A 23,924-nucleotide genomic window follows, 5' to 3' on the forward strand; every position below is an offset into this window, starting at 1 on the left:
CGGTTGGTTCGCAAAAATTTCTAAAACTATCTAGTAACCGAACAAGCCCAAATCTACTTTAAAAATTTACAGTTATTTGAAAATTCGTAGCAATTCAACCAACATTATCTAAGTTTGAAGCATACCTGGGTACCCAAAATACCCTTCCTCCGGTTGTGGTTGGTAAAATCCATCGTTTTTGATGTTTTCCTTCTTCATCTTCTCTAACTTTACTCTCTCAATAATTCTAATTCTTTTTAAAAAAAAAACATCTGATTTTTTAATCTCACTGATTATCTTTAACTTAATCATCTCAGTAATCATTATGCTAACTATTATTAACACTAACTAATCATTATCCAAAATTAATCAGGAGGGTAATTTATGTATTAATATAAATATCTATATAAGGGGTGACATAAATTTACTTCTAATGTTCGAAAAGAACTATCAAAGATTCAACGGCTAAAAGAATGCAATCTATACATGCCCAGTCAATTAGCTATCCTCAGCCCAAATTTTATGTCTAACAGAAGTATAATCAACTCTTCCCAAATGACATTATCTTTCTCCAGCGGATAATTGTGCTACTCTCTTAGTTATTCAATCAGCTGAGAAATTCACTTCTTTGAAGACTAAATTTACTTTTTATAGTTTTTTTTATTGCAAACTGAGTGAGCATGGTTTTTAAATATGACTTGATAATGATATTTTGCAATTTCCAAATCACAGCCAATTCTGTTGTACACACTTCTGCTCTATAATTTGTTGCAGTATCCAGACCTCCAGATAAAGTGCTTATAAGAGCAGTTCCTATGGAATGAACAAACTGAGTGAGCATGGTTGAAACCCGCGGGTTGAAATTCTTCACGGGTTGTCATTTCTTCAACCCGTACCCGTAACGGGTTTAACCCGCGGGTTCACGGGTTAGCCCGCCCGTTTCAGCTACATACTCTCAAATTCTTTCCTCATGGTCACAACACACCACTACTCCAGCTGCAACCATTTAACACCTGCTCTAGTCCGGTACCACCAACTCGTTCAAACTTCAAATAATTCCTGAAACTGTTCTTCACTGAAACCCTAACTTCAATTCCTTAATCTTCATCTGTTGAGCAGCGACAACAACTCTCTTCTCTGTTCTTCATTTCTCTTCTCGATTATGCTCAAATCCCATATAAATTCGCATCAATCTTCGCCCAATTTTAGATCTGAATAAAACCCTGTATACATCTTTCCTGTCTTCCTACAGCAGAAAACCCCACAGATCCAAAACTGCACCACCATCTTCTTCTCAAACATTAACAACACCACAACTACACCAATTTACATCGTCCTCTTTGCAAACCCAATTTCTTATTCAAACCCTCGATTCCAACAGATTCATAATCACTCCCCTGAAATTCCAATTATTGATCTCCTTCACTACTTCCATCATCACCAGAAACTTAACTGCAGCAATAATTTCAACTTCATCCGTTCGATTGGCTCAACACCCATCTTTAATTATCGTAGACAGTTCAATTTCTACGAAAAACCCTAAATCCTCTTTTGGGGAAGAACAGAACGGAAAACTAATTTCTTGTAAAATCGAATTTAAACTTTATACAGCATCTCTACCCCACATTTGATTAAATTCCATCACTAATTACCTGATCTCATCTCCAATCTCTCATAAATTTCAAAACAAAACCCACAAACCCTAATTCTAATACCTGAGTTCTGAATTACCTTCTTCTTTGAGTCTGGAATATGGATCGACTACTCACATCCATGGCATCATTATCAACCCTTACTTAATCTAATATTATTCTCTTGATGTCAACCTTATAAATTATAATCGTTGACCCAGAGAGAAAACCCTAACCTCGATTTTTCTGATTTATTATCTTCAATTAACCCAAACCCAATCAACGCCATCCTTGATTCATCTGGTTCACTAATGTCTTCATAATTATCATGCATGAATCTCAGCTCAAGGAGCAACAGAAGAACTTGAGACCAGAAGAAAAATAAGGAGAAAGAAGAAGAGAGAATAAGAATGAATTACTCTCGAGTCTCGATCAGTTTTTGGGAGATATGGAATATGGATATGGGGCAGACAAGTTAACGGGTTAAACCCGCGGGTTTACGGGTCGGGACGGGTTTACCCGTATTTACACAAGCCGAGATTTCTCCAACCCGAACCCGGCTTGTTTTAAAACCAGCCAAGCCGGGTTCGGGTTTTCATGGGCCGGGCACGGGTTAACCCGCGGGTTTCGTCTTGTTTGCCAGCTCTAACTGCGGCAGTGGACTAAATGCACGTTTAATAAACAACCACACGCTCAACCTACAAATGCGCGGTCCATCATCAACCGCCGGTGTGTACGCCAAATCCGCAGGAGGATTTTCTCTCACCGCCCGCGGCTCTTCCTCACCTTCCCAATATAATTCCTGATTCCCAATAATTACTTTATTAATCTTTTATTCCCTTTATCCTATTTTATCTCACAAAATATATTATTTTATATTTTAACTTCATCCTAAAGAATATTTTATATTAAAAAGAAATAATAGTGAGATCCTAGAAAACCAAATCCATTCATTTTGATCTGATTTATCATAGTGTAAAAACGTGTTTGTTCATCTACGTGGCTCAACAAAAAATTATTTGTTGATTGCCATAGGAATTGCTTAACCTGACAAAGATGGTTTCCGACAAAAATGTCAAATCCAGCTTCTCCAGGGTTTCCTAATGATGCAGGATCATAACAAAACAATGTACAATCGCTATCTGGAGGAAACCATTGACAAGCTTTAATACACTGAGATTTTGAACTTCTAGGACCTAATTTGAAAAATATATAATTTGGAGGTTATAATTCTGATTCCATTTGTTTCTAGTAATTCTGCATCCACCTTCATGAACCATCTTCATGACCCTGCTTATGAAAATATAAATACTAAGAAGCATTCTATAATTTTTTTTTATGTTTTTTTTGAAATTATAACTCCTTCAGGGTTATACTAGAAGTTGTAATCCAGAGTTCTTGAGTTAAAGGAATTTAGATGAGACACTTGTCCATGTACATATGCTTAATTTTCTTTCCAAGGCACAATTAAATAGAAAAATAGCCGACTCGAGGTATTCGAGCTAAAATTGCAATCCCAGATGCATACTATTCTCAGTTTTCTCACATATGTGTGCAGTATCTAGAAACCATCTCATATCCTTTATTAGTCATAACAGTATTCCATGTTTAAATTTCATATTGATTTCTACACACTAATACCAATGCTAGGATGCAAGAAAGAATTCCAGACGTACCTTGGCTAATAAACTTAAGATTCCTTTTAACTTGAGTTTATTTGCAGCATCGGAGACCGTAAATACCACCGCTAAATTACCATTCCATATTAGTTCATCAAAAGCTTCGCTCACTTCTGGTAACTTGAGAGAAGAAACCACATTGTGAAGAGAATATGGAATGGACCAACTCTCATTGCTTAACATTTTAGATACTTTCCTATGGATATTTTCTTTCACATAATGTCAATAACCAATTTTATCAATTAAAGGATACTCACCTATCCAAATAACCATACTGAGATTTTATAACCGACACCTATGCACCACCTAATGTCTCGCTATGAAGAATTTCATGCCCATCTTAATCTAGGCCAAATAGAAGATAGCTACCAATTATCATTACAGAGCCCATCTTCTTTTTTTGAACTTATCTTTGAAAAATAATGCGTAATCCACTTACAAAATAATAATCTTCCACATCATCTTCATTAAAAATGCTTTATTATGACTTTAATCAAGTCTTTGAATACTCAATCCTCCCTCACCATACGGAGTGCACACTTTTTTCCAAGATAAATTTTCATGTTTCCTAATTTGACTATCACCAAAGCAAAGAAAGTTCCTCATAATTCTATTACATAATTTGATAAGTGAAGTAAGAATTTTTATATAACCATATCATACATGGGGGTACTACAAGTGACATATTTGATGAGAACCAAACTTTCTTGAAATGATAATAATTTTTCTTTCCAAACTATAATTTTTTTATGCATCATCTCCACCATAAGCCTAGGCTAATGTTCGAGTATCTATAAATCTTGGGCATTTATATGTTTCGATGCAACAACAAGATGTTATTTTTAACAAGTAGTTTTCAATAATCTGGGCTAATGTTGAACTCTGGTAAAATGAAATGGTTGACTAATTGAAAAATGAGATTATTCAGGAATACACATTAAATGATGAGATTACGCATTGAGTTTCTGGTAGTAGATCCACAATCAAAAATGTTTTTGTGTTTGTTCCAGAAGAAATGAAACAAATGATACGGTAAAACTAGGAAATTTATTGTAAGAGGTCTACCCAATGTTATATGGAGAGGTGCATAATAGATCGATACGAACATCAGGAGATGTCCCTTAATAAAACCCGTTGTTGCTGATACCTCTTTTTCGGTCCCTTCTTCCATAACCCGAGCTTGGAGAAGGAAGAGACAAAAGGGCCCTATGGATAATGTGGTTTGTGGTTCTTTCACTCTACCTTTTATTAGGGTAACACCAAGATACTTATATGGATAGTCACCGATTCTTATGTGCATCATATCTTGAATTGATTTTTCCTTGAATATGAAGTACCATCAATAAAGCATTTTATTTTAATTCTATTTATATTTTACCTAAAATCTTTTGATACTGCTGCATCATTTGCAGAGGATTTTCTATACTACGTTTTGCTCCATTTAGGATAATGAAAACATCAGCTACGTACAAAAAATAAATGTGTAGGATGTATGCCATTTCTTAACACCATTGGGATTATCAACCATTCCTTAACCAATTTATTAAGATTTCTACTTACCACATCTTCCATCAAAACAAATAAAATTGAAATAGGGAATCTCCTTGTCTCAGTCCCCTTTTGACTTGGAAAAAAACCACAACACACCATTAATCATGATTGAGATTCGAGCCGACTTAAAGAGAGTGTGTAACCATTCACACAAAAAACTGGAGAAACCAATTTTTTTTAATACTTGAAACAGAAAATACCATCTTGAGATATATCAAGCTTAAGGATTAAATTGCCACATATTCTTTTCTTCTTCATCTCATTGATTATTTTTGATGGCAACATAATCTTCTCCTGATGGTATCCACCTTTAACATAGGCCACTTGCTTAGGAGAAATTACCTTTACCATTAAATTCCTCATTCTTGTTGTAAAAATTATAACACTCACATTTCTTATCCCAATTGGTCTGAATTTATTAGGATTTTTTGCACCATCAACATTTGGAAGCAGAGCTAAGAAGTTAGAGTTCAAACCTTTAGGTATGAATTTTCTTCTCCAATAGAATTGAATGGATAGAACTATATATTTCTGAATTATGTGCATCCTGAGAAGCCATCTGGACCAGGAGAGTTATCTAGATCCGCACTAAACATAGTTGCTTTGACTTCATATTTTCTTTAATAACATCTAGCATCTCTTGATCTTCATTGATGATAACTTCTGGAATGACTTGTATTAACGAATCCTCAACTACAATTGCTTGAAATTTATATTTCTGCTCAAAGTACTTTACCAATTCATCAAAAAAAAAAAAATCTTGATCAGAGATAATCTCACCATTACTAGTTTCTAATTCAATAATGAAACTTGATACGTTTCTTTTTCAAATATTTTTATTTTAATTGTAGCTCTTTTCATTATCCATTTAATTCTTGATTTATGTTTCAACAAGGTTCTTAATTATACCTCATTTGAATTATAAACATTTTGAGCCTCCACTAGCCCGTCCAAAGCCTTCACTTTCCCATCCAAAGCCTCAATGTCAAATGAATTGTACCATAATTTATCATAGCTTTTTGAACATTTTATTTAGCTTTTTTGATTTGGACATGAACATATCCAAACATATTCTAGTTCCAATATCTAAGCAACTTTTTCAGTTTCTTCAACTTGCTCTGAAATATAAAATTAGGATCACCTGCTATGAATTCATACCAACACTCTTGCAATACTTCCAAAGTTGGGTACCACATTTTATGGAATCTTTAAGGATCATTCTTTGGTTTAAGAATGCTAACATATACGCAAAGAAGAGGAGCATGATCAGAAGCATTTATAAACCCAACTTTATACCCGCAACCTACATATTTTTGTAAGCACAACTGATTAAAAACGATTCTGTCTAAATTACACAAAATCCTTTTATTACCATTTTGGCAATTTGATCAGGAATATTGTAATACAAAATTGTTCTACTACCATGTTAGAAATTTGGGGAAGGATATTGTAACTTTTTCTTTTAAACATGTAATAATTCACAATTGTCTAAACATATACTAAAGTCCATCATTCCCATTCTATTATCCCTTGAACCATCAAGTTTCTCTTCTGAAGAGGTTATGGCATTCAATCACAAATAACTAATCATGGTTGCTTCAATTTACTGATTAACTCCATCGCATACCATAAGAAGCATCTTTGAATATTTCCAACATCTGAATGAACACAAGAGATAAGTGTACTACCTAGACTTACTATTATAATATGGCTTGACGTTGAAATAACTGTTGGAGAAAGTAAATATTTATTCCAAAAAAAATCCAATATATTTTCCTTTTTATTTGAAACTGAGTTATGAATTACCATACTCCATTTCTGGTAAATTCAATTTATTGCAAAAGAGAAAACTAAATTTTACTATAGGTTCAACTACTCAAACTAAAGAAGGACAAAATTTATTAAACTAAAGACTACAACTTATCGTGAGCCATAGCTCTCCTAAAGCCCCTTAAATTCCAAAATAAGACTTTCACTATTCGAATTTGATTTTTTTTTTGTACCTCATTTTCCTTGATATTTCCTAAAATTATACTTGATCGTATTTTGAGTTGAAGTTACCTTTGATTCGATTACACCTTTTGATGCTTCATTAATACTTGTAGATGTAGTTTCCTTTAGAGAAAGTGGCCTTTGAACAACTCTACACCGAGATGTAACTGGAACTCTCTCAATTGAAACATAACCATTAGCACCATCAATAAATTTTACCGCACTCTTCTCAATTGCATTGTCTTCTGTAATTTGAAGAAATTTTCCAGGCTCTAAAGGTTCAACTTCAAGTGTTTTTTTTTTTTTTTTTTTTTTGTCTAATGTCATTTTTTTCAATTTGTACTTCATTCATGTATTGCAATGGACTATACATTCCTCAAGAAATTTGAGAACCACTGGCACAATTATGGCTCAAATCTTTGTTATGTGTATTTGAGTAACAAGAGTTTGACATATATCAAACTTTTCCATAACCTTTTTTGGTACACTAGCACATTCTTGTACCTTCTGATGACTACCATTTTCTTGACCAGTTTCAGTTTCCTTATTCTTTTCTTTTTTTCCAATTTTGCATTCAACTGGCAAATGACCAACAATTTTACCCTTAGGTAAGGATGATACCTAGTAAAACACCTCCATAATTAGTTCTGATACATATTTTGAGGAATATTCTTTGCAATATCAATAACAATTAATACTCTGGCCTACTGCCTACTCGCATATCTTGGAATAGCTTTATAAAACTTGATAGGGTTTCCAATAGCTTTACCAATGATAAAGAGAGTTTTCTCATCCCAATATTCCAAATTTAAACCTGGAAAATAAACCAAATTCATTGTTGAAGAGGTCCTTCAATTTCCTGCAAAACTTAGACCCAATTTTTTATTCTCAAAATTTGATCAAGAACTTCCGACTCACCGGATCTAATATAGTTTTTATCCTCATCATTATCCAATTTAATTGTGAAAAACCATTACCAAGTCGAACGCTAATTTCCATTGATTTCTTAATATAACAACCGCATCTATAAATTTAATTCGAAAAAAAATCAAGTGTACAAATTATAGAAAACTTCCATGCTTCATATATCTATTATCATCTTGATCACGTATCAAGTTAACTGATGGACAAGATTCATGATTTAGTGCAAGATCTACAACTGATGGAACCCTACCAAGACCCTCATTTTTTTTATTCAAATTTCATGTTATTGCACTCAATCACACGAATTAATACCCATTATTGATAGATTTAAACAAAAAACACCCGAACTACTAATGATTTGCACAAAAAAAAGCTGAAAACGGAGGAAGTTTAGAAGTTAATGCACGAGTCAAAGACGATTTTTAGACAGTCTCTTTCCTTAACTCAGTCCCGGTTTCGGGTTTGCGAACTAGTTTTCCATACACATATTTAATGAGAAAATTATCGTTTGGTCCTTTTTTAGGTAGTCCCATGACTATTTGGTCTAGCGGGAAAAGGCGTTTCCTGTTTGGTCAATAATTATTTGAAAATATAAAATGGACAAAAATATCCTTCGTACATCACGTATTTCCGTAATTTTTCTATTTCCATAATTATTTGAGTTCATGCTCTCTGATGAACTCTGAACTTCCTACTTATTTTCTTATAGGAGTTCATTCTGTTTGATGAACTATCAGGTGTTTGGCAATGTTTTTTATAGATTCTAATTCATTCTTAAAGATGAACACACAACAAAAAAATTCATTATTATGAACAAAAAAAGGAGTTCATTCTTCCTAGTGAACACCTAATTAAAACCACTAAATGAATTCTTAAAAAAAAAAAAGTTCATTCTTTCAACTGAACACCCAATCAAAGTTCATTATTATGAAAAAAATCAGAGTTCATTCATGCAAATGAACAGCCAATCAACATTCATTATTATGAACAAAAATCAAAGTTCATTCTTTCAAATGAACACCTAAAATTCATTATTATGAACAAAAATCAGCGTTCATTTTTCAAAATGAACACCAATCGAAACAAACTAATTCAACCCTAGAACAAAGTTCATACTTTAAAATTAACACCTAATAATTCAAGATCTGAAACAAAGTTCATTGTTTAACATGTACACACAAAAAAAAATCCATAAGAAACAGAGTTCATTATCAAATGAACACCTATAAATCAAGATTTAAAACAGAGTTCATTCTTTATTGTCTTTGTCATATTCATTTCCAGCAAAAGCAGCAGAGAAGAAGAGTACAAAACATCTTCATCTTTCATCATCATTTTCATCGTTTTCATCGTCAAAAACCTAGAAAAAATGGAAGAAGAAGGATTATTTTCATCATCGTCACATCATCATCGCCTTCATCATCATCGTCGTCGTTTTCATCCTCTTCATAAGAAAAAAGAAGAAGAAAAAAAAAAACGAGAAACTAAATCTGGAATCAGAGGAGAGAGTGAACAAATCTGAAAATGATTCTCTTCTCCCTTAATAATTGAGTATATATATGGTCCCAAATTAAAGGGTAGTTACGCCATTACCAAAACCCAACTACATCATCCATGACGTCATCGTGCATACGTATTGTCCACTCTAGGACCAAACAATAATGTGAGGACTAAATAGACCGTTAACTAGGTCAACATGACCAAACAAACTTTATTATATTATTTGTACGACTAAATGGTAGTTTTTACCTATTTAACCCCCGGTTCAAACTCAAGTCGACATGTTACAGCCCATACGCATGTCTTGACATAAAAAAAAATTCTCTACTTTTTTTTTCTAATTATCAGGTTGAATGATTTTCAATTACAGGTTCTGCCATCACTACAAACTATTGGACGAGACTGCGTCGAATTTTCTAATGGAGAATCATATCCGTTCAATGTTATAGTTTTTGCAACAGGCTTTAGGAGATCGGCAAGCAAGTGGCTGAAGGTACGCTAATTTTACGTAGAGTAGTTGCTTACTTGCTTTGGTTATGAATTCAATATGCTAAAAGAAATAATGGATGCGTTGACATTGAGTAATTATTGTAGGATGCCGAATACATTCTAAACGAAAATGAAAACTCAAAATCGAGTGCTGCTAATGAATTATCAACCCATAATTTTAATGGATTATCAGCCCATAATCCATTATGCAGATTATAATGGATTCTATATGCGTTTGGTAACCATTATAATAATTGCTTATTTTAATCATAATTGAAAAAATCCATTATTTCCATAAACAGGAAAAAGTTGTTTTGAAAATTTATTATAATCAATTATTTTTTCCAAGAAACTCAAATTGAATTTTATCTTCTTATTTTCTCTAAACTATCAAGAGAGAGACAAAAAAACAACATAAGACTAGAAAAATATAGTAGATCATTGTTCTTTCTTCTCCTTTTCGAGATCATCATCCTAAGATAATCAATTATTTGAAAAAAAATGTTTGTAAAAATTTATTTTGAAAATGATTATATCAAAATCATTTATCAACTTATGATTATTTATAATCATAAATTTTACCAAACAAGGTCTAAAGATTGGAAGGGGGAGAATGGATTATGTTGTGTTGGGCTATGTGCCAAAGGTATAGAAGCTGTAAAAATTGCTGACGATATCAAGACGCTATATAGTGAGTCCCTGACAAATAAAAACTAGCATCCGACGAACTGAGGGCTGAGATGCGCTGTTTGTATAGCCATTTCATTACATGATAGGGAAAATCATAATTCGAGGAACCTACCAATCAATCTTACAACTCTTCTTATCTACCAAGTTATATATTTTCCTTAAATTTCTTAGAAGTCCTCTTTGTGGAAATCAAACTTGGTAGTTCCCTCGCGAGTAAAATCTGATGCTAGCTGACGTAATTCATCTACTGGTGCTGGAACTCCGCAGTAGAAAACTCCTGTTAATTTTTTAAAGCATAAACAAATGATCAGCAAGAATCTAGTAATAATATCTAGGTTTGTGAGTATATGTAAAAAAATTGTGATCAATCCTTACCAACTCGTGAACCTCGGTGCTTGACTGCAATCGTCTTATAAACTTCTGACCAATTAGGCCTGCCAAAATGAGACTTAACATGTGTACCAGCAACTACGTCAACACCAGTCACGGCGTGGTTAAGCGACTGTAACATAGCAATCACAGCAGACCTCGCATCACCTCTTTCATATACACTAGTGCAATGATTATGAATTTCAATGACATTCTGAGCGTCTATCTCGACCACTTCATTCATCACCTCTTTAAAAGAGTCGAAAGAGTTTTGTTCCCTGGTTATCCAGTAGAAGTAAGCTTTCTGGGTCTTGAACGTTTTTATTTTATTCTTCTTAGTTGTTTCCAGTCTAATAGTTTTATAGGATGCTTCAATATCTTCTGCTTTCGTTTTGCTCACAATATCTTTTATTATGCTTATCATCGGTGTAGCTCCAATCCCTGATCCAACCAACAACACTACCTCGTATTTCATGTAGTCTTGTGCTGGTGCACCATAAGGACCGTCTATTTGCACTTCTGGGACCGGGAAGCTGCATGAGTTTCCAACTGTCTAGTTAAGCCATATATTCGAATTTGATATTTTCTTTATATTGTTTGAGTTGATGCTTACGGTGGGACGTATGCTCCAGCAGTACCATGCATGAAATCTGCCATACGAAGTCCACTTGGGTCTCTTATTGGGGGATGACACACCTGTGTGTATCGCCATCATATAGTTAATTCCATGGATCATATTGTAAAGTATGTACCGTATAGAAATATATTTTCGTATAAAAATAGTGAATTAAAGCACGGAATAACCTTAGACAAAACTTTTTTGAGCTTTCTTGACCAGTCTCCGACAGTTTGTATGTGAACACTCAAATAGTCTTCTGCTGGAGCTGATGTAATTGAGAATGGATGCCTGTTTCCATAAATTTGGGTTGTGAGAGTTCTATTAACATTCATACTAGTGCGAATCGAACTTTCTGCATGTACTTGATAATACACGTATAATTGTCTATTGAATACACAGCAAGTAAAATTGGGTTAATGTTTTTACCATTCAAAGGGAGAAACATTGGAACATTTGATAAACATGTATTGCCCACTCTTGTATCTGAATCCTCGTGGTAGGGATGTATGCAGTGTCAATACATTTCCAGGATATATGACAATCTTGCGTATTTTAACTGGATTGATGCTTGATCTTAGGGCTCTAGTCAATCTTTCGCAAGAATACAATGCAACCGGGACTGCCAAATACATCCATGTCTGCACTCATCACAACACATATAAATGAGACAACCTTAGCTAATTTACATTTTACTCAATTTGCGTCTATATATATTTACTACTAAATTTTGGGATTAATGTGCATTTTAACTATAGGGTTGAAGCAAGGAACTGACCGTTTTACTATACCATTCTTTAGTAAGATAGAGCTTGATTCCATGAACGATGAGAAGAGCGTAGACTATGATAAATAAGTGGTGAGAGTACCAGAATGTATTGAATCCTATTAACCGACTGAAAGGCCACGGTAGGGTTATTCTGCTGCGTCTGAACCATGGTGTGGCGAATATATATGCTATTGCCATCAAAACCACCATTACGATTCCTGATACAGCTTCTATCCCCTTCAGAAGCAACCAGTAGTTCTCAGGTTTATCTTCCCCAAAGAATGGCTTCATAGGTTCATACTCATCTTTAGAAACGTGAATGAGACGAGGGAAGTCACAAGCTAAATGAGACACTGCGTGTAATGCAACCCCCATAGTAATTCCAACCGCGATTACCTGATTAACAATTTTGTAATTAAGTGCAAAAACATATCATGCCTAATTCACGTTCATTAAAATTCGTAAACAATGTGAACCATACCTTATGGAGATTTATATTATCGTCAAACGGAATGACAGCACCTAACTTGGTCTTTCTGAGCCAGGTGATAGTGTTGCGACAGACTGGTAGTAAGATTAAAGCCATATTGAACTTCAGAGTTTCACCAGCACCCTTAGCAGTGCAAACACAATAACCCATGATGTCATACACCGCTTTGTTTCTATATTGAATGAACCTCCAAGTAAAAAGTCCGAAAACGATGATAAGCCAAAGAGTGAATATCCAAATCCTTCGCCAATTATCTGAGAAGAAGTACTTATTACTCTGGTACAATCTACTAACTGGATTTCTCTTTTTTGCACGTTTAAGTTTATTGTGGTTTAACATCTCGGTTAAAACTTTGCTTAAGTCTTCACTCACATCTCCTCCAACCATCTGTCTTGGAGATTGCAACAGTAGGATCTTTAGATCCTCTACCTGTTTGTCATCAAAATTAAATGGTTTTCATTATTAACAAAGACAAAATTGTTAACTGGTGAGTAAGAATTAATGCGACGCTGATGAGTTCAGGAACTCGAATCATTTGATATCATCACCCAAACGACTTGCTATTATAGAGTTTTATACCTGCGAACTAATAGTATTTCTATTTTACTATTAGTAAATATTATAATTTTAACTGTTAGGAATTAATAATTATTAAAAATATGAAATTAAAATATATATTGTTCAAAAAAAAATAATAAATTAATCATAATTGAAGATTTAACAAAGAGAATACCATGATGTAACCTGAGTTGTCAGTATCAAGTAATTCCATGATAAAGAGAGCATATTCTTTTGCTTGTTCCTTGTCAATTTTCAAGAGCTTGTTTGTGGTAGCGCTAAGAGTTATCATCTGCATCACCAATATTCATTTCTTATTTTTACTGATTAATCTGGGAAAACAAAAAGAAGAAAAAGAAGGGTTATTTAATGTGAATATTTATGGGTACGTATTAAAAAATACCTCTTCGATTTCTTCTTGCTTGATCCTTCCGTCAGCATCTTTGTCAATCCTGCATTTTCAGTCGTAACTTTATTAGTATATATGGAAAGTTAAGATGAACCACTCTGTCTAGATCTAGGTTTAGTTAGTACTATACATGGCAAAGAAAGTCTGAAGCCTAGAATCGAAGTTTTCATTTGATAGTTCTTTCCAGAATGCTCTCAATTCATTCTCATTAAGTGATTCTTTTCTAATATCTGTTCTCCTAGCGAGGGCATCGAAAAGTTCCAGAGCAAACTTTTTGGAATCTTCTCTCATCCCTGCAATACAAATTTACCCAAACAGCAAGAAAAACAAAACACAAAATTAGCACACACTCGTGGTTGCGAGTCACCACACCGTACATCTGAATATTACGTACCTATACATTCATGGAATTGCGAACGGTGTAATCGACCATCTGTTAAAGCTGTTAAATTAGCAAACCTTTTCTTAACAGCCATCCACCCAGCTGGACTACCTTCTGTTTTACTCATGAACCTGAGTCCTTTCAAGGCAAACACACTTGCAGATTTAGCGCGGTCTAAACGATGTTCAAGCACGTTAGTTTTGTAACATGAAGCAAGATGCATAAGCCGTTCGGAAATTTGTTTCATTTTTGCAGAAGCACTTCTCATAATTGAAGAACCAATTGATGGTATTTTCTCTATAGCTCTTGCTAATAGTACTGATTGGTCAGGAATTTGAAGATCTGTCACGTTATTCACAGGTTTAACACTATGAACAGCTATAGAATCTCCTGAAATGGTAAAAGTGACATCAAGTAAATCATTTCCATCATCACTGTTAGTATAAGATCTGTTGCTGCTGCTACTTGCTTGCCCACCATGAACTGAACTCATCATTGTGTCTTTAGGCATGATGAATCCGCTTGCACTTCTTGTTGACACTAGAGGTCCTCCTGTGTTAGGACTATATGAAGCTATTTCGTTTCTGACACTCTCTCTGTCGGATTGATGGTCTTCTGTAATACTCATATTTGAATTCTCTTGTATGACGGCTGATCTACACTACCTCGTATAAACCAACGATTGTTGGCCCAACGAAATGATTATGTTTAACATATGTTGGCAAGTAATTGCGATGTCCAGGTTAAATACATAACGAAGTAGCTAAAGACTACGCGTTGACTGCATTTTGTATCCCGCTAACACAGAAGGTGATGGAGAAATCGATGTTTTAGCAAAGTTTGGTGGATTAAGTATATTGTAGGTCTAGGTGACTTAGGAAAAAAGAAAAGAAGAAAAATGGGGAACCTTTTTCATAAGTTGTTGAAGAGAAACTTCTGCTTAATATATGGAAGTCCACTTTACTAAGGAAAAAAAAGAGAAAAGCATAAAGACTATGTTCGCTTTTTACATGTGCTGTGTGTTTAGTCCATGTATTCACATCTTTTCCTAATTATTTCCTTCACTGCATTGTATTGCATTAAGAAATTAGCGAGTGATGACTGATGCATAATCATATCCGATAGATAACAATAGTTTGCTGTGGCGTGTTTACCGGTGCTACAGTTTTCCGGTCCAACATTATCGACGAATACTTTAAAAGATAATGCTATGTCTACGCATTGTATATATTGTATATATAATCTGAGTACAAATTGCTATCCTTACGTTGAAAGTTAGCTAAAAGGTTGAATTCTAGAGTTCCTGACCCCATACCAATAGGAATCAAGGATTTATATAGCAAAATAGAATTGGTAGGTAAATGAGTACCGAATGAATTTCAAGATACAAAGCCTCTTTTTATACAAAACCCTAACTTTTTATCTTCTCTTCAGCCTTCTTTTACCACCACCATCTTTTTCTGACGGGGAAAAGAGAATCAGTGAAGTAACTAAACCTATTTCTTACTCTTCGACCTGCTTTTTCTTATACGGGTTGATTGTTTAATTTTTGAGTATGGGTCCGTCTTATATGATTTGTTATCACTGAATACATTCTGGATTTTTGGGGATAAAAAAGATTTTTCAGTTGTATATATAGTTTGAGTACAAATTGCTAGCCTTATGTTGAAAGTTAGCTAAAAGGTTAAATTCTAGAGCTCCTGGGCCCCTACCAATATGAATCAAGGATTTATATAGCAAAATAGAATTGTTAGGTAAATGAGTACCGAATCAATTTCAAGATACAAAGCCTATTTTTACACAAAACCCTAACTTTTTATCTTCTCTTCGGCCTTCTTTTACCACCACCATCTTTTTCTGACGGGGAAAAGAGACTCAGTGAAGTAACTAAACCTATTTCCTACTCTTCGATCTGCTTTTTCTTATACGGGTTGATTGTTTAATTTTTTTGTATGGGTCCGTCTTATATGATTTGTTATCACTGAATACATTCTGGATTTTTGGGGATAAAAAAGATTTTTCAGTTGTATATATAATTTGAGTACAAATTGCTGGCCTTACGTTGAAAGTTAGCTAAAAGGTTGAATTCTAGAGCTCCTGGGCCCCCTACCGATAGGAATCAAGGATTTATATAGCAAAATAAAATTGGTAGGTAAATGAGTACCGAATGAATTTCAAGATACAAAGCCTCTTTTTATACAAAACCCTAACTTTTTATCTTCTCTTCGGCCTTCTTTTACCACCACCATCTTTTTCTGACGGGGAAAAGAGAATCAGTGAAGTAACTAAACCTATTTCCTACTCTTCGATCTGCTTTTTCTTATACGGGTTGATTGTTTAATTTTTTGGTATGGGTCCGTCTTATATGATTTGTTATCACTGAATACATTCTGGATTTTTGGGGATAAAAAAGATTTTTCAGTTGTATATATAATTTGAGTACAAATTGCTGGCCTTACGTTGAAAGTTAGCTAAAAGGTTGAATTCTAGAGCTCCTGGGCCCCCTACCAATAGGAATCAAGGATTTATATAGCAAAATAGAATTGGTAGGTAAATGAGTACCGAATGAATTTCAAGATACAAAGCCTCTTTTTATACAAAACCCTAACTTTTTATCTTCTCTTCGGCCTTCTTTTACCACCACCATCTTTTTCTGACGGGGAAAAGAGAATCAGTGAAGTAACTAAACCTATTTCCTACTCTTCGATCTGCTTTTTCTTATACGGGTTGGTTGTTTAATTTTTGAGTATTGGTCCGTCTTATATGATTTGTTATCACTGAATACATTCTGGATTTTTGGGGATAAAAAAGATTTTTCAGTTGAAAAAAAATGGCAATTTTTAGATATTAGAGATTAAGAAAATAGTAAAATTGGGTCACTCCGATGAAAATTTGATATGGTAAAATTGTTAGTGAGTATTGTAAAATTTCTAACATCACTGAATACATTCTCAATTGGTAAAATTGTTAGTGAGTATTGTAAAATTGTTCAATTTTTTTTTTGCTATCTGTCTAATTTGATCATGACTTGGATTATTGTCGTGGATAAAGATACTAATAACATTACATATTAGGCACAAACTCGAGCAGTAACTACATTGTTGCAACCTACACTCCGTAGTGTTGTTACAAAATCTTTGTTGTTTATTACAAGAAAAAATTAGAAATTGCATCTATTCTTAGAATCAAGTTAGTATGGTATTCTTGGATGCAAGATGCTTTTCCCAAGTTCAGGCAATATTTGAGTTTTTTAATGAGTTCACAGCGTGCTGAAGGTCATGGGCGTGCTAACATCTCTGCAAGGGTTGTGAGAAATGGCTACAAATTTTCAATGTTATTTTCCCATAGATGCTTCTGAATCAAATTCATGATCAGCTGGGATATCAACTTTGCACATCTCTTCCATGTCTCTGAATCAAACCCCATTTTGTTGCATCATGAAGTCTAGCATCTATCGGTATTTAGATTGTCCATGACGAACAACCTTATTTGCTTCTGTTGGGAATAACTCTGGAACCCAATTGAAGGAAAGTCTTTGTAATTCAACAACAATTTGAAGCCTACTGGCCTTTTATTATTTCTTCTACTGTTGTTGTTTACTTTGAATTCATGTGTCAAGAAATTAGAGTTTGTCATTTGGAGATCTCTTATATGCGAAAAAAATAAAAACACCTGCTTTGATTGTTCTCATGGCATATGACTAATATGTTTCCTCAATTGCGTAGCATCTGACATTAGTTTCATCATGTTCTGAATCTACAACCTATAATTGTGTCTTTGTAAGGAAAAATCATGCATCGTTAAAGATCAAAGATGTTGTGCTAATGGCTCCAATAGATTGCTTACGACGGAGCTATTGATGGATCCTTTTTCTCTGAGATGAAGAGAATGAAAGTATATGTCATATAAGAAATCCAAATCCCAGTCATTTAGGTTAAAAATCAAAATGAAACTTCTGTATTCTTTAATTTAAATTCTTTAGATATATTTTTTTATTTCTCTTCTATACAGTTGATGACATAACAAAATGCAGATCTTAACAGTAACAATACTGTTTTTTTGGGTATGTATGAGGATATTTAAGGCTCAAATAGAGGCAGCAGACTTGGATAAATGAGTGATTTTTTGGGTACGGAGCTGAGGGTTAGAAGTTGACTGCTCTTGATTCATGGATATTCTTTTAAATGCAGCAAGGTCTAACTTTGTTTTGCTCTCATGTATTTACTTTTGAGCTGGTAGTTCAAATTGAACCTAAATGAAAAAGAGTTCTCATGAAAAACTGAATCACAACTAACACGAGTTGTCTATTTTTTAGTTATTTACATTATACATCATATCTCAAACTCTTTCCATTGTAGCTTACCCACTTTACTTAGCTGCAACTTACTTTTCCAGAGTAAGCGAAAAAGAACACAGAAGATCTGCGCAAAGTAATGTTAATATATCTTTGTTTATCTGTATGAATTGGCCATGACCAGCAGATTTATTTGGCTCTGCTGGGAAGAGTTATGCTCCATAAACAGGTATTTCACTGAGATAAATACAATACTTTGAATTTTGTGGGTCGGCAGGTTCCTTATCCTGCATATTACTTTTGTAATTTGGTAGTTTAGATTTTATGTTCCTGTTCCTGGTTTTCATGTGCATCCGTTGTGAATTATAAATGGAGGACTTTATTTAAGAAGATGGAATCCGACCCTGCATAGTGCATACTATGAAGGGATAAACACTATTCCTAACTGAAGTGAGTCAGTGGTTGTACATCTACTCTTGACTGTTTTTAAAAGCATATCTGATAAGATGTATAATTACTAACCCAATTCAAGCTACGAGAACACACTACTGAGAACACATTATTTGTCTCTATGCTTCCAAAATGATGAAGTTAGTACAGTTCAATTCCTTGGATTCTTATATATCTGCCTAATGAAATATAGATCACTGGAGCAACTTATACTGAACTTAGATAATGATGTCTAGAATGAACTCCCTAATTGGGTAATACTAATATCTTCACCACTAAGAATTCAGTACATTAATAGGTGTAATACTAATATTTTCACCACTAAGAATTCAGTACATTAATTTGATTATAAGGGATATCCAATGCTGCAGAAGTCGGAGGTTTACCGGTCAAACACAAGAAACATCAAGAAACCAACAAACGGACTACAATGGTTGATTTCCATGATATAAGAGTCCACGTGATATTGCGATCAAGGTGTAAAGTTGCAATTATCAATTTCTCATATTTTATAACCCATAAAGCCATTATTAACTTGGAATTTTCGGTTTTTAGCTCTCTCAAATCTATTATTTAATTTTCCAATTTCTTATTCGGTCCATAAAATGAATCCATTTTTGAGCCAAAGATAACCGGTGCGAAGAATGATGTGAAGTGGTGATGACACTTTTTTTTAAAAAAAATTAGGACAATATATGACAAAACTACCTTGATGAACTTAAACATAGGGGGAGGTGCTGAGTTGCGCAGAAAAAATAAATAGAGATATTTAAAAAAGAAACAAAAACAAAAAAGATGCCAATTCCAACTCAGTTTCTTGGCCGACAAATTTGGCATGATAAATTTAAGCCCGTGCAACGCACTGGTTAAACACTAGTATTTATTTGTTTCTGAATCAGTGAATCCACATATATTTAAGGACACGCATTTATTCCTGTATCCAGCGGGAGAAAAAAGAAACAATAAATTGTCTTTGCCAAGTCCGATTTTATATTGATTCAAATCGCAAAGTCGAGGAACAACCACCACCACTACTCACTCCACTTCGAGTATTTAAATAACTATAACAACTCGAATGAAGACTGATCAGGAGGACTTCAAGTTCTCCAACGCGGTTCATGTGATTTGGTTCATGGGAAGGAATTTAAATTTTCACAAGGAAGTCAATAACCTTTCTGTGGCCTTCTATCGAACACACTTCTCGGAATAGTTTATCACTTTTTTGGAATTGTTTATCACTTTTTCTTTTTCTTTTTTAATGTAAGAAATCTTTCTATGAAAAGAGTGTAATTAGTTTAAGTTCCCTAAAGCATTAATAAACCTGCTGAAAATGTTTCTATTGCTGGGTTTGAAACCAAAATTTTAAAGGTGGACTTCATGATCCAGAAAATTTGATGGAATTATGTTTTCCTTGATATGTTTGGTTGTCCCAATCCACGTTTTTTGGTGGAATTATTTTTCTAGCGAGTTTCCTAACCCTAATTCTTGTTGGGTATATTAATTAAATACCCTTAATTTTGACACCCAGTAAATATACCCTTATACAACAATAAATATATCCTATCATTTTAAAACCTTATCCATTTAAAAGTAAATTACATTAATACCCTCTATCATATAAAAAAAATAATTTCAAAATACAACAAACTTCTTTCTTTACCAACTCAAGACTGCGACCTCCACCGTTCCATCACTATTAGCACCATCACATGTCCACCACCACCAACAACAACAGTTCACTACCACCGCTCAACGAACACCACCTACTAACCGTCGCCACCACTCCACCACCTGAACACGACAACCACTAGAACACCATCGCCGTCGTCGCTACCACCACCACCACCGTTGGTCCGCCGCCACTGGTTGTGTCAACAATCAAAGTTGATCCTCAAAAAAAATCAGAAAATAAGAATAAAAAATATGGTGTCAACAACCGAAGTGGATCCAAAAATATGGCGTCAACACCGAAGTTGATCCCAAGACAAAAACCAAAAAACTAAAAATAAAATGATATTGTAGATACCATAATCTGTATGGACACATGGAGGATGATTAGAAGCTGCAGCTGGACACAAGAATACAATAGCACACACCATATCAACCCCAACACAGCTTCAATCCTAAGCTAAGGATAGAAGAGTAATTCTCCGGAAGATATTTTCCCTTTATAAACCAAAACGATTAGGTCTAAAAAGGGGGAGGGGTCGGAGAAGAAAGAGGAGGGTTCTGTTTATATTGCTTTTCTCTTTTCGATTCTTGGGATGGATGCCTCACAGAGAGATGGACGAAGCTCCTTCAATGTAACCCAACAATCTTAATAAACACCTTAACTCTTTTTCACCCGTGGATGTAGACACTCCGTTGTCGAACCACGTATATGCTTGTGTTGATTTCTATTTCATTTCATAATCTTAATTTCGTTCATGATTTGAGTCTATATCTTGTTATAGACGGTACTTTATCATATGTTTCAATTGGTTGTGCTACCAAATTAATGGTGTTCACAATTTGGCGCTAGAATCAGGTTATGAGTAAAGAATTTATTCTACCTTCTCAAAATGTATTTTCTTATACTTGTTTTTTGACCGACTTTGAGATTTGTCTCTGCCAGCTCTGTTGGGTTACAAACCAATGTCGTTTGTTTTCCTGAGATCCTTACGGCTGTCATATTTGGACGACCAAAGTTTCTCTTTGGGTTTTGAATTGTAGTCCATGTTCTAGTCCTTTACCTTACAACCAGTATGTTTCCCAAGCATTTTTTGATGTGCAGGGACTACACACCGAAGATGCAATTCATACCCAGGCAACGATGCTGCAAAGGATGGTGGTACAAAGTGTTGCCGATGCTCCAAATGAACCCGTAGTCTTAAATACAAAGACGATGACACCAACCGAAGTGCAAACCCACTGATCAGGTCCTCATGCCAATGACGATGAAGTACAAAGTTCATCCAAGTGAGCGATGAAGTACAAAGTTCACCCAGAGGACTAGTCAAATTCTGATGCCGACAATACAAAGCCATGCAGCGATGAGCAGAGTCCGATGCCAAAGCTCTGCTAAAGAAAACCTGCGACGATGATGTTTTTGGACCAATCAAAAGTGGCAATGCAGCCGCATAGCCACCTCAAATCGTAAAGACGGAGAACGATGGTGTACCTTCGTTTTCTCCGATCCAGCTTCGATCTCATTCCGATGATGCCAAGCTTCTGTAAACCCAGCTGCTTAATAATGGCACAGTCTTTCCACGCGGGGTAGCATTACTACATACCACCGTTGTTGCTGCCATGATGCGGTTAATCGCACTCATTAATACTTGGGTTCTTTAGTGATCTAAAGCCCGAAGATGATCTAAAGCCCGAAGATGATGAGCCAAAGCCTTGCTACGATGCCAAAAGTCCGAAGAGTTCAAGCTGAAGATCAAAGCAACAGAGTTACACGAAAGTTCCAAGTATTAATACTTGGAACATTACCAATGAGATCCGATAATAGAAGCATATCTTCATGAATAAAGAGATCGAGATATGAAGATATCTCTTTCAGATTCATGAAGATATTCCTTACCAATGAGATGAAGACATCTCTTTCTCTCTCCGCTCACTCAGGGGCAGAATCCAAATACCGCTGATGCTTCGTTCTCTTTAGCATGGAGTACGTAAAGAGCAATATCAAATAACCAGTAAAAGTAGTTCTGCCGATGATGTCAAAGACAAAGCCCTAGATACTCCTTGTTACTGTCAACTGATCTTGTCGCTACGAACGTAAAGCTGCTGTTGGCTGATGGTATAGACTTCTTCCAGTATAGAGCATACATGGGGAAAATAGCTTATGAATATATCAGACGGGAATGCAAAGCCTTGCAACGACCATAATGAGCGGTTGTCTGACGTCGACGATGGCATGAAGATACCAAGTCTGATGTCGATAAAGCTAAAAGAGTTTAGCCAAGCTCAGTTAAAAGCCACGGTATAACTCAAGTCTGATTTCGACGATGGCATGAAGATGCCAAGTTTGATATCGATGACGATGAGTTAACCCACCTCTGATGTCGACGCGCGATAAAACCGGAAACTCATTACTCCCAACAGTATTGGCTCCGGAGTTCTTATATTATACTCCTATTATTCAGCAACCGTTGTCTCCAGTGCTATCAGTTGGCAAGCTTCGCGAAAATATATCAAAAACACGAAGAGTACATTGTTTCTGGTTTAATACGATGCATTAAAACCGATGCAGCACCAAAAACGAAGATCTAATGCCCGAAGGCTGGAGTGCGATGACAATGAAGAGCCGAAGTCTTGCTACGAAGAGTTTTTTTTTCATGATGTTAATTAGTATTCTTCTTTATTCATAATATTAATTTCAACGTGCTGTGGAAGACTATCGCCAAGGAAAAACACGGAAAGATTTTTCTTCTTGGTATTCTAAGGACAGTTTTTGTGATCCTTAATGTCCGTCTTTGGGAGGACGGATGGGTGTTAAATGAACCACTTTGCCAACATTTTCCATCCTTGCGTGATGTTGCACGCTCCAAAAATAAGCCGATAGATGATGCTTCCTCGCATACTTCCAACCGCTGCAAACAGAGAATTAAATTGGTTAAAAAGTGCTTACAACCGGTGCAGTTCAACCTGTTGTGTATATGCCGTAATAGGCTATCTTCCAAAATGACTTGTTAAGACAAAGGAACGAAGGCTCTCCACACAGCGATGACTTGTTTACACGAAGCATTCGTGTTTACACGAAGCTTTAACGATGACTTGTTAAGATAACTTGTTAACACGAAGCATAGTTTACTCGAAGATATGACTTCACTTCACACAACGATGATATAACTTCGGTCACACACTACAGCGACGCAGCTCCTATCTTCACCCCAAGATTGATGTAGAGCCATCTTCTTTATAACCGACGACGATGCCGCGTAGCAAGATCGTGAGCTGTTAACCAATCGTATAACCAAATTTCAAACGGCGTTACACGAAGATCATATAACCAAATTTCAATCGTATAACCAAATTTCATCGAAGACCCAGGTGAGGAAGGTCCAAACAACAAAGGCTTTGCTCCAGCAACGAAGGCCCTGTTGACGAGGACTCCAACAACGAAGGCTCTGTTGACGAAAGTCCCAACAACAAAGGCTTTGCTCCA

At 35.1% G+C, this 23,924-nt stretch overlaps 1 protein-coding gene across 2 annotated transcripts; it reads right to left on the minus strand.

Moving 5' to 3' along the window:
• Nucleotides 1-10,602: 10,602 nt before the first annotated feature.
• LOC113362210 (respiratory burst oxidase homolog protein C-like) lies at nucleotides 10,603-14,311 on the minus strand. 2 transcript variants are annotated; one of them, XM_026605164.1, is made up of 11 exons: nucleotides 14,041-14,311; nucleotides 13,777-13,939; nucleotides 13,641-13,689; nucleotides 13,413-13,529; nucleotides 12,671-13,108; nucleotides 12,199-12,585; nucleotides 11,850-12,061; nucleotides 11,609-11,711; nucleotides 11,443-11,500; nucleotides 10,811-11,353; nucleotides 10,603-10,712 (listed from the first exon to the last, which is right to left on the minus strand). In XM_026605164.1, the coding sequence occupies exons 1-11, from the start codon at nucleotides 14,294-14,296 to the stop codon at nucleotides 10,603-10,605; spliced, it is 2,436 nt and encodes an 811-aa protein (XP_026460949.1). In that variant the 5' UTR covers nucleotides 14,297-14,311. The 2 variants fall into 2 exon arrangements, with proteins under 2 accessions (XP_026460949.1, XP_026460948.1); XM_026605163.1 differs by having other exon boundaries at nucleotides 10,811-11,337; nucleotides 11,418-11,500.
• Nucleotides 14,312-23,924: the final 9,613 nt, after the last annotated feature.

The sequence above is a fragment of the Papaver somniferum genome, chromosome 3 (assembly GCF_003573695.1).
Source record: "Papaver somniferum cultivar HN1 chromosome 3, ASM357369v1, whole genome shotgun sequence".
NCBI lineage: Eukaryota > Viridiplantae > Streptophyta > Magnoliopsida > Ranunculales > Papaveraceae > Papaver > Papaver somniferum.

Excerpts from the sequence above, each read along its gene's own strand:
- LOC113362210 (XM_026605163.1), bottom strand. The coding sequence starts at position 14,296 with ATGAGAAGTGCTTCTGCAAAAATGAAACAAATTTCCGAACGGCTTATG. Across the intron at positions 13,940-14,040 it reads GCAATTCCATGAATGTATAG|GGATGAGAGAAGATTCCAAA; the intron begins GTACGTAATATT and ends TTTGTATTGCAG. Across the intron at positions 11,338-11,417 it reads GCTGGAGCATACGTCCCACC|CTTCCCGGTCCCAGAAGTGC; the intron begins GTAAGCATCAAC and ends AAACTCATGCAG.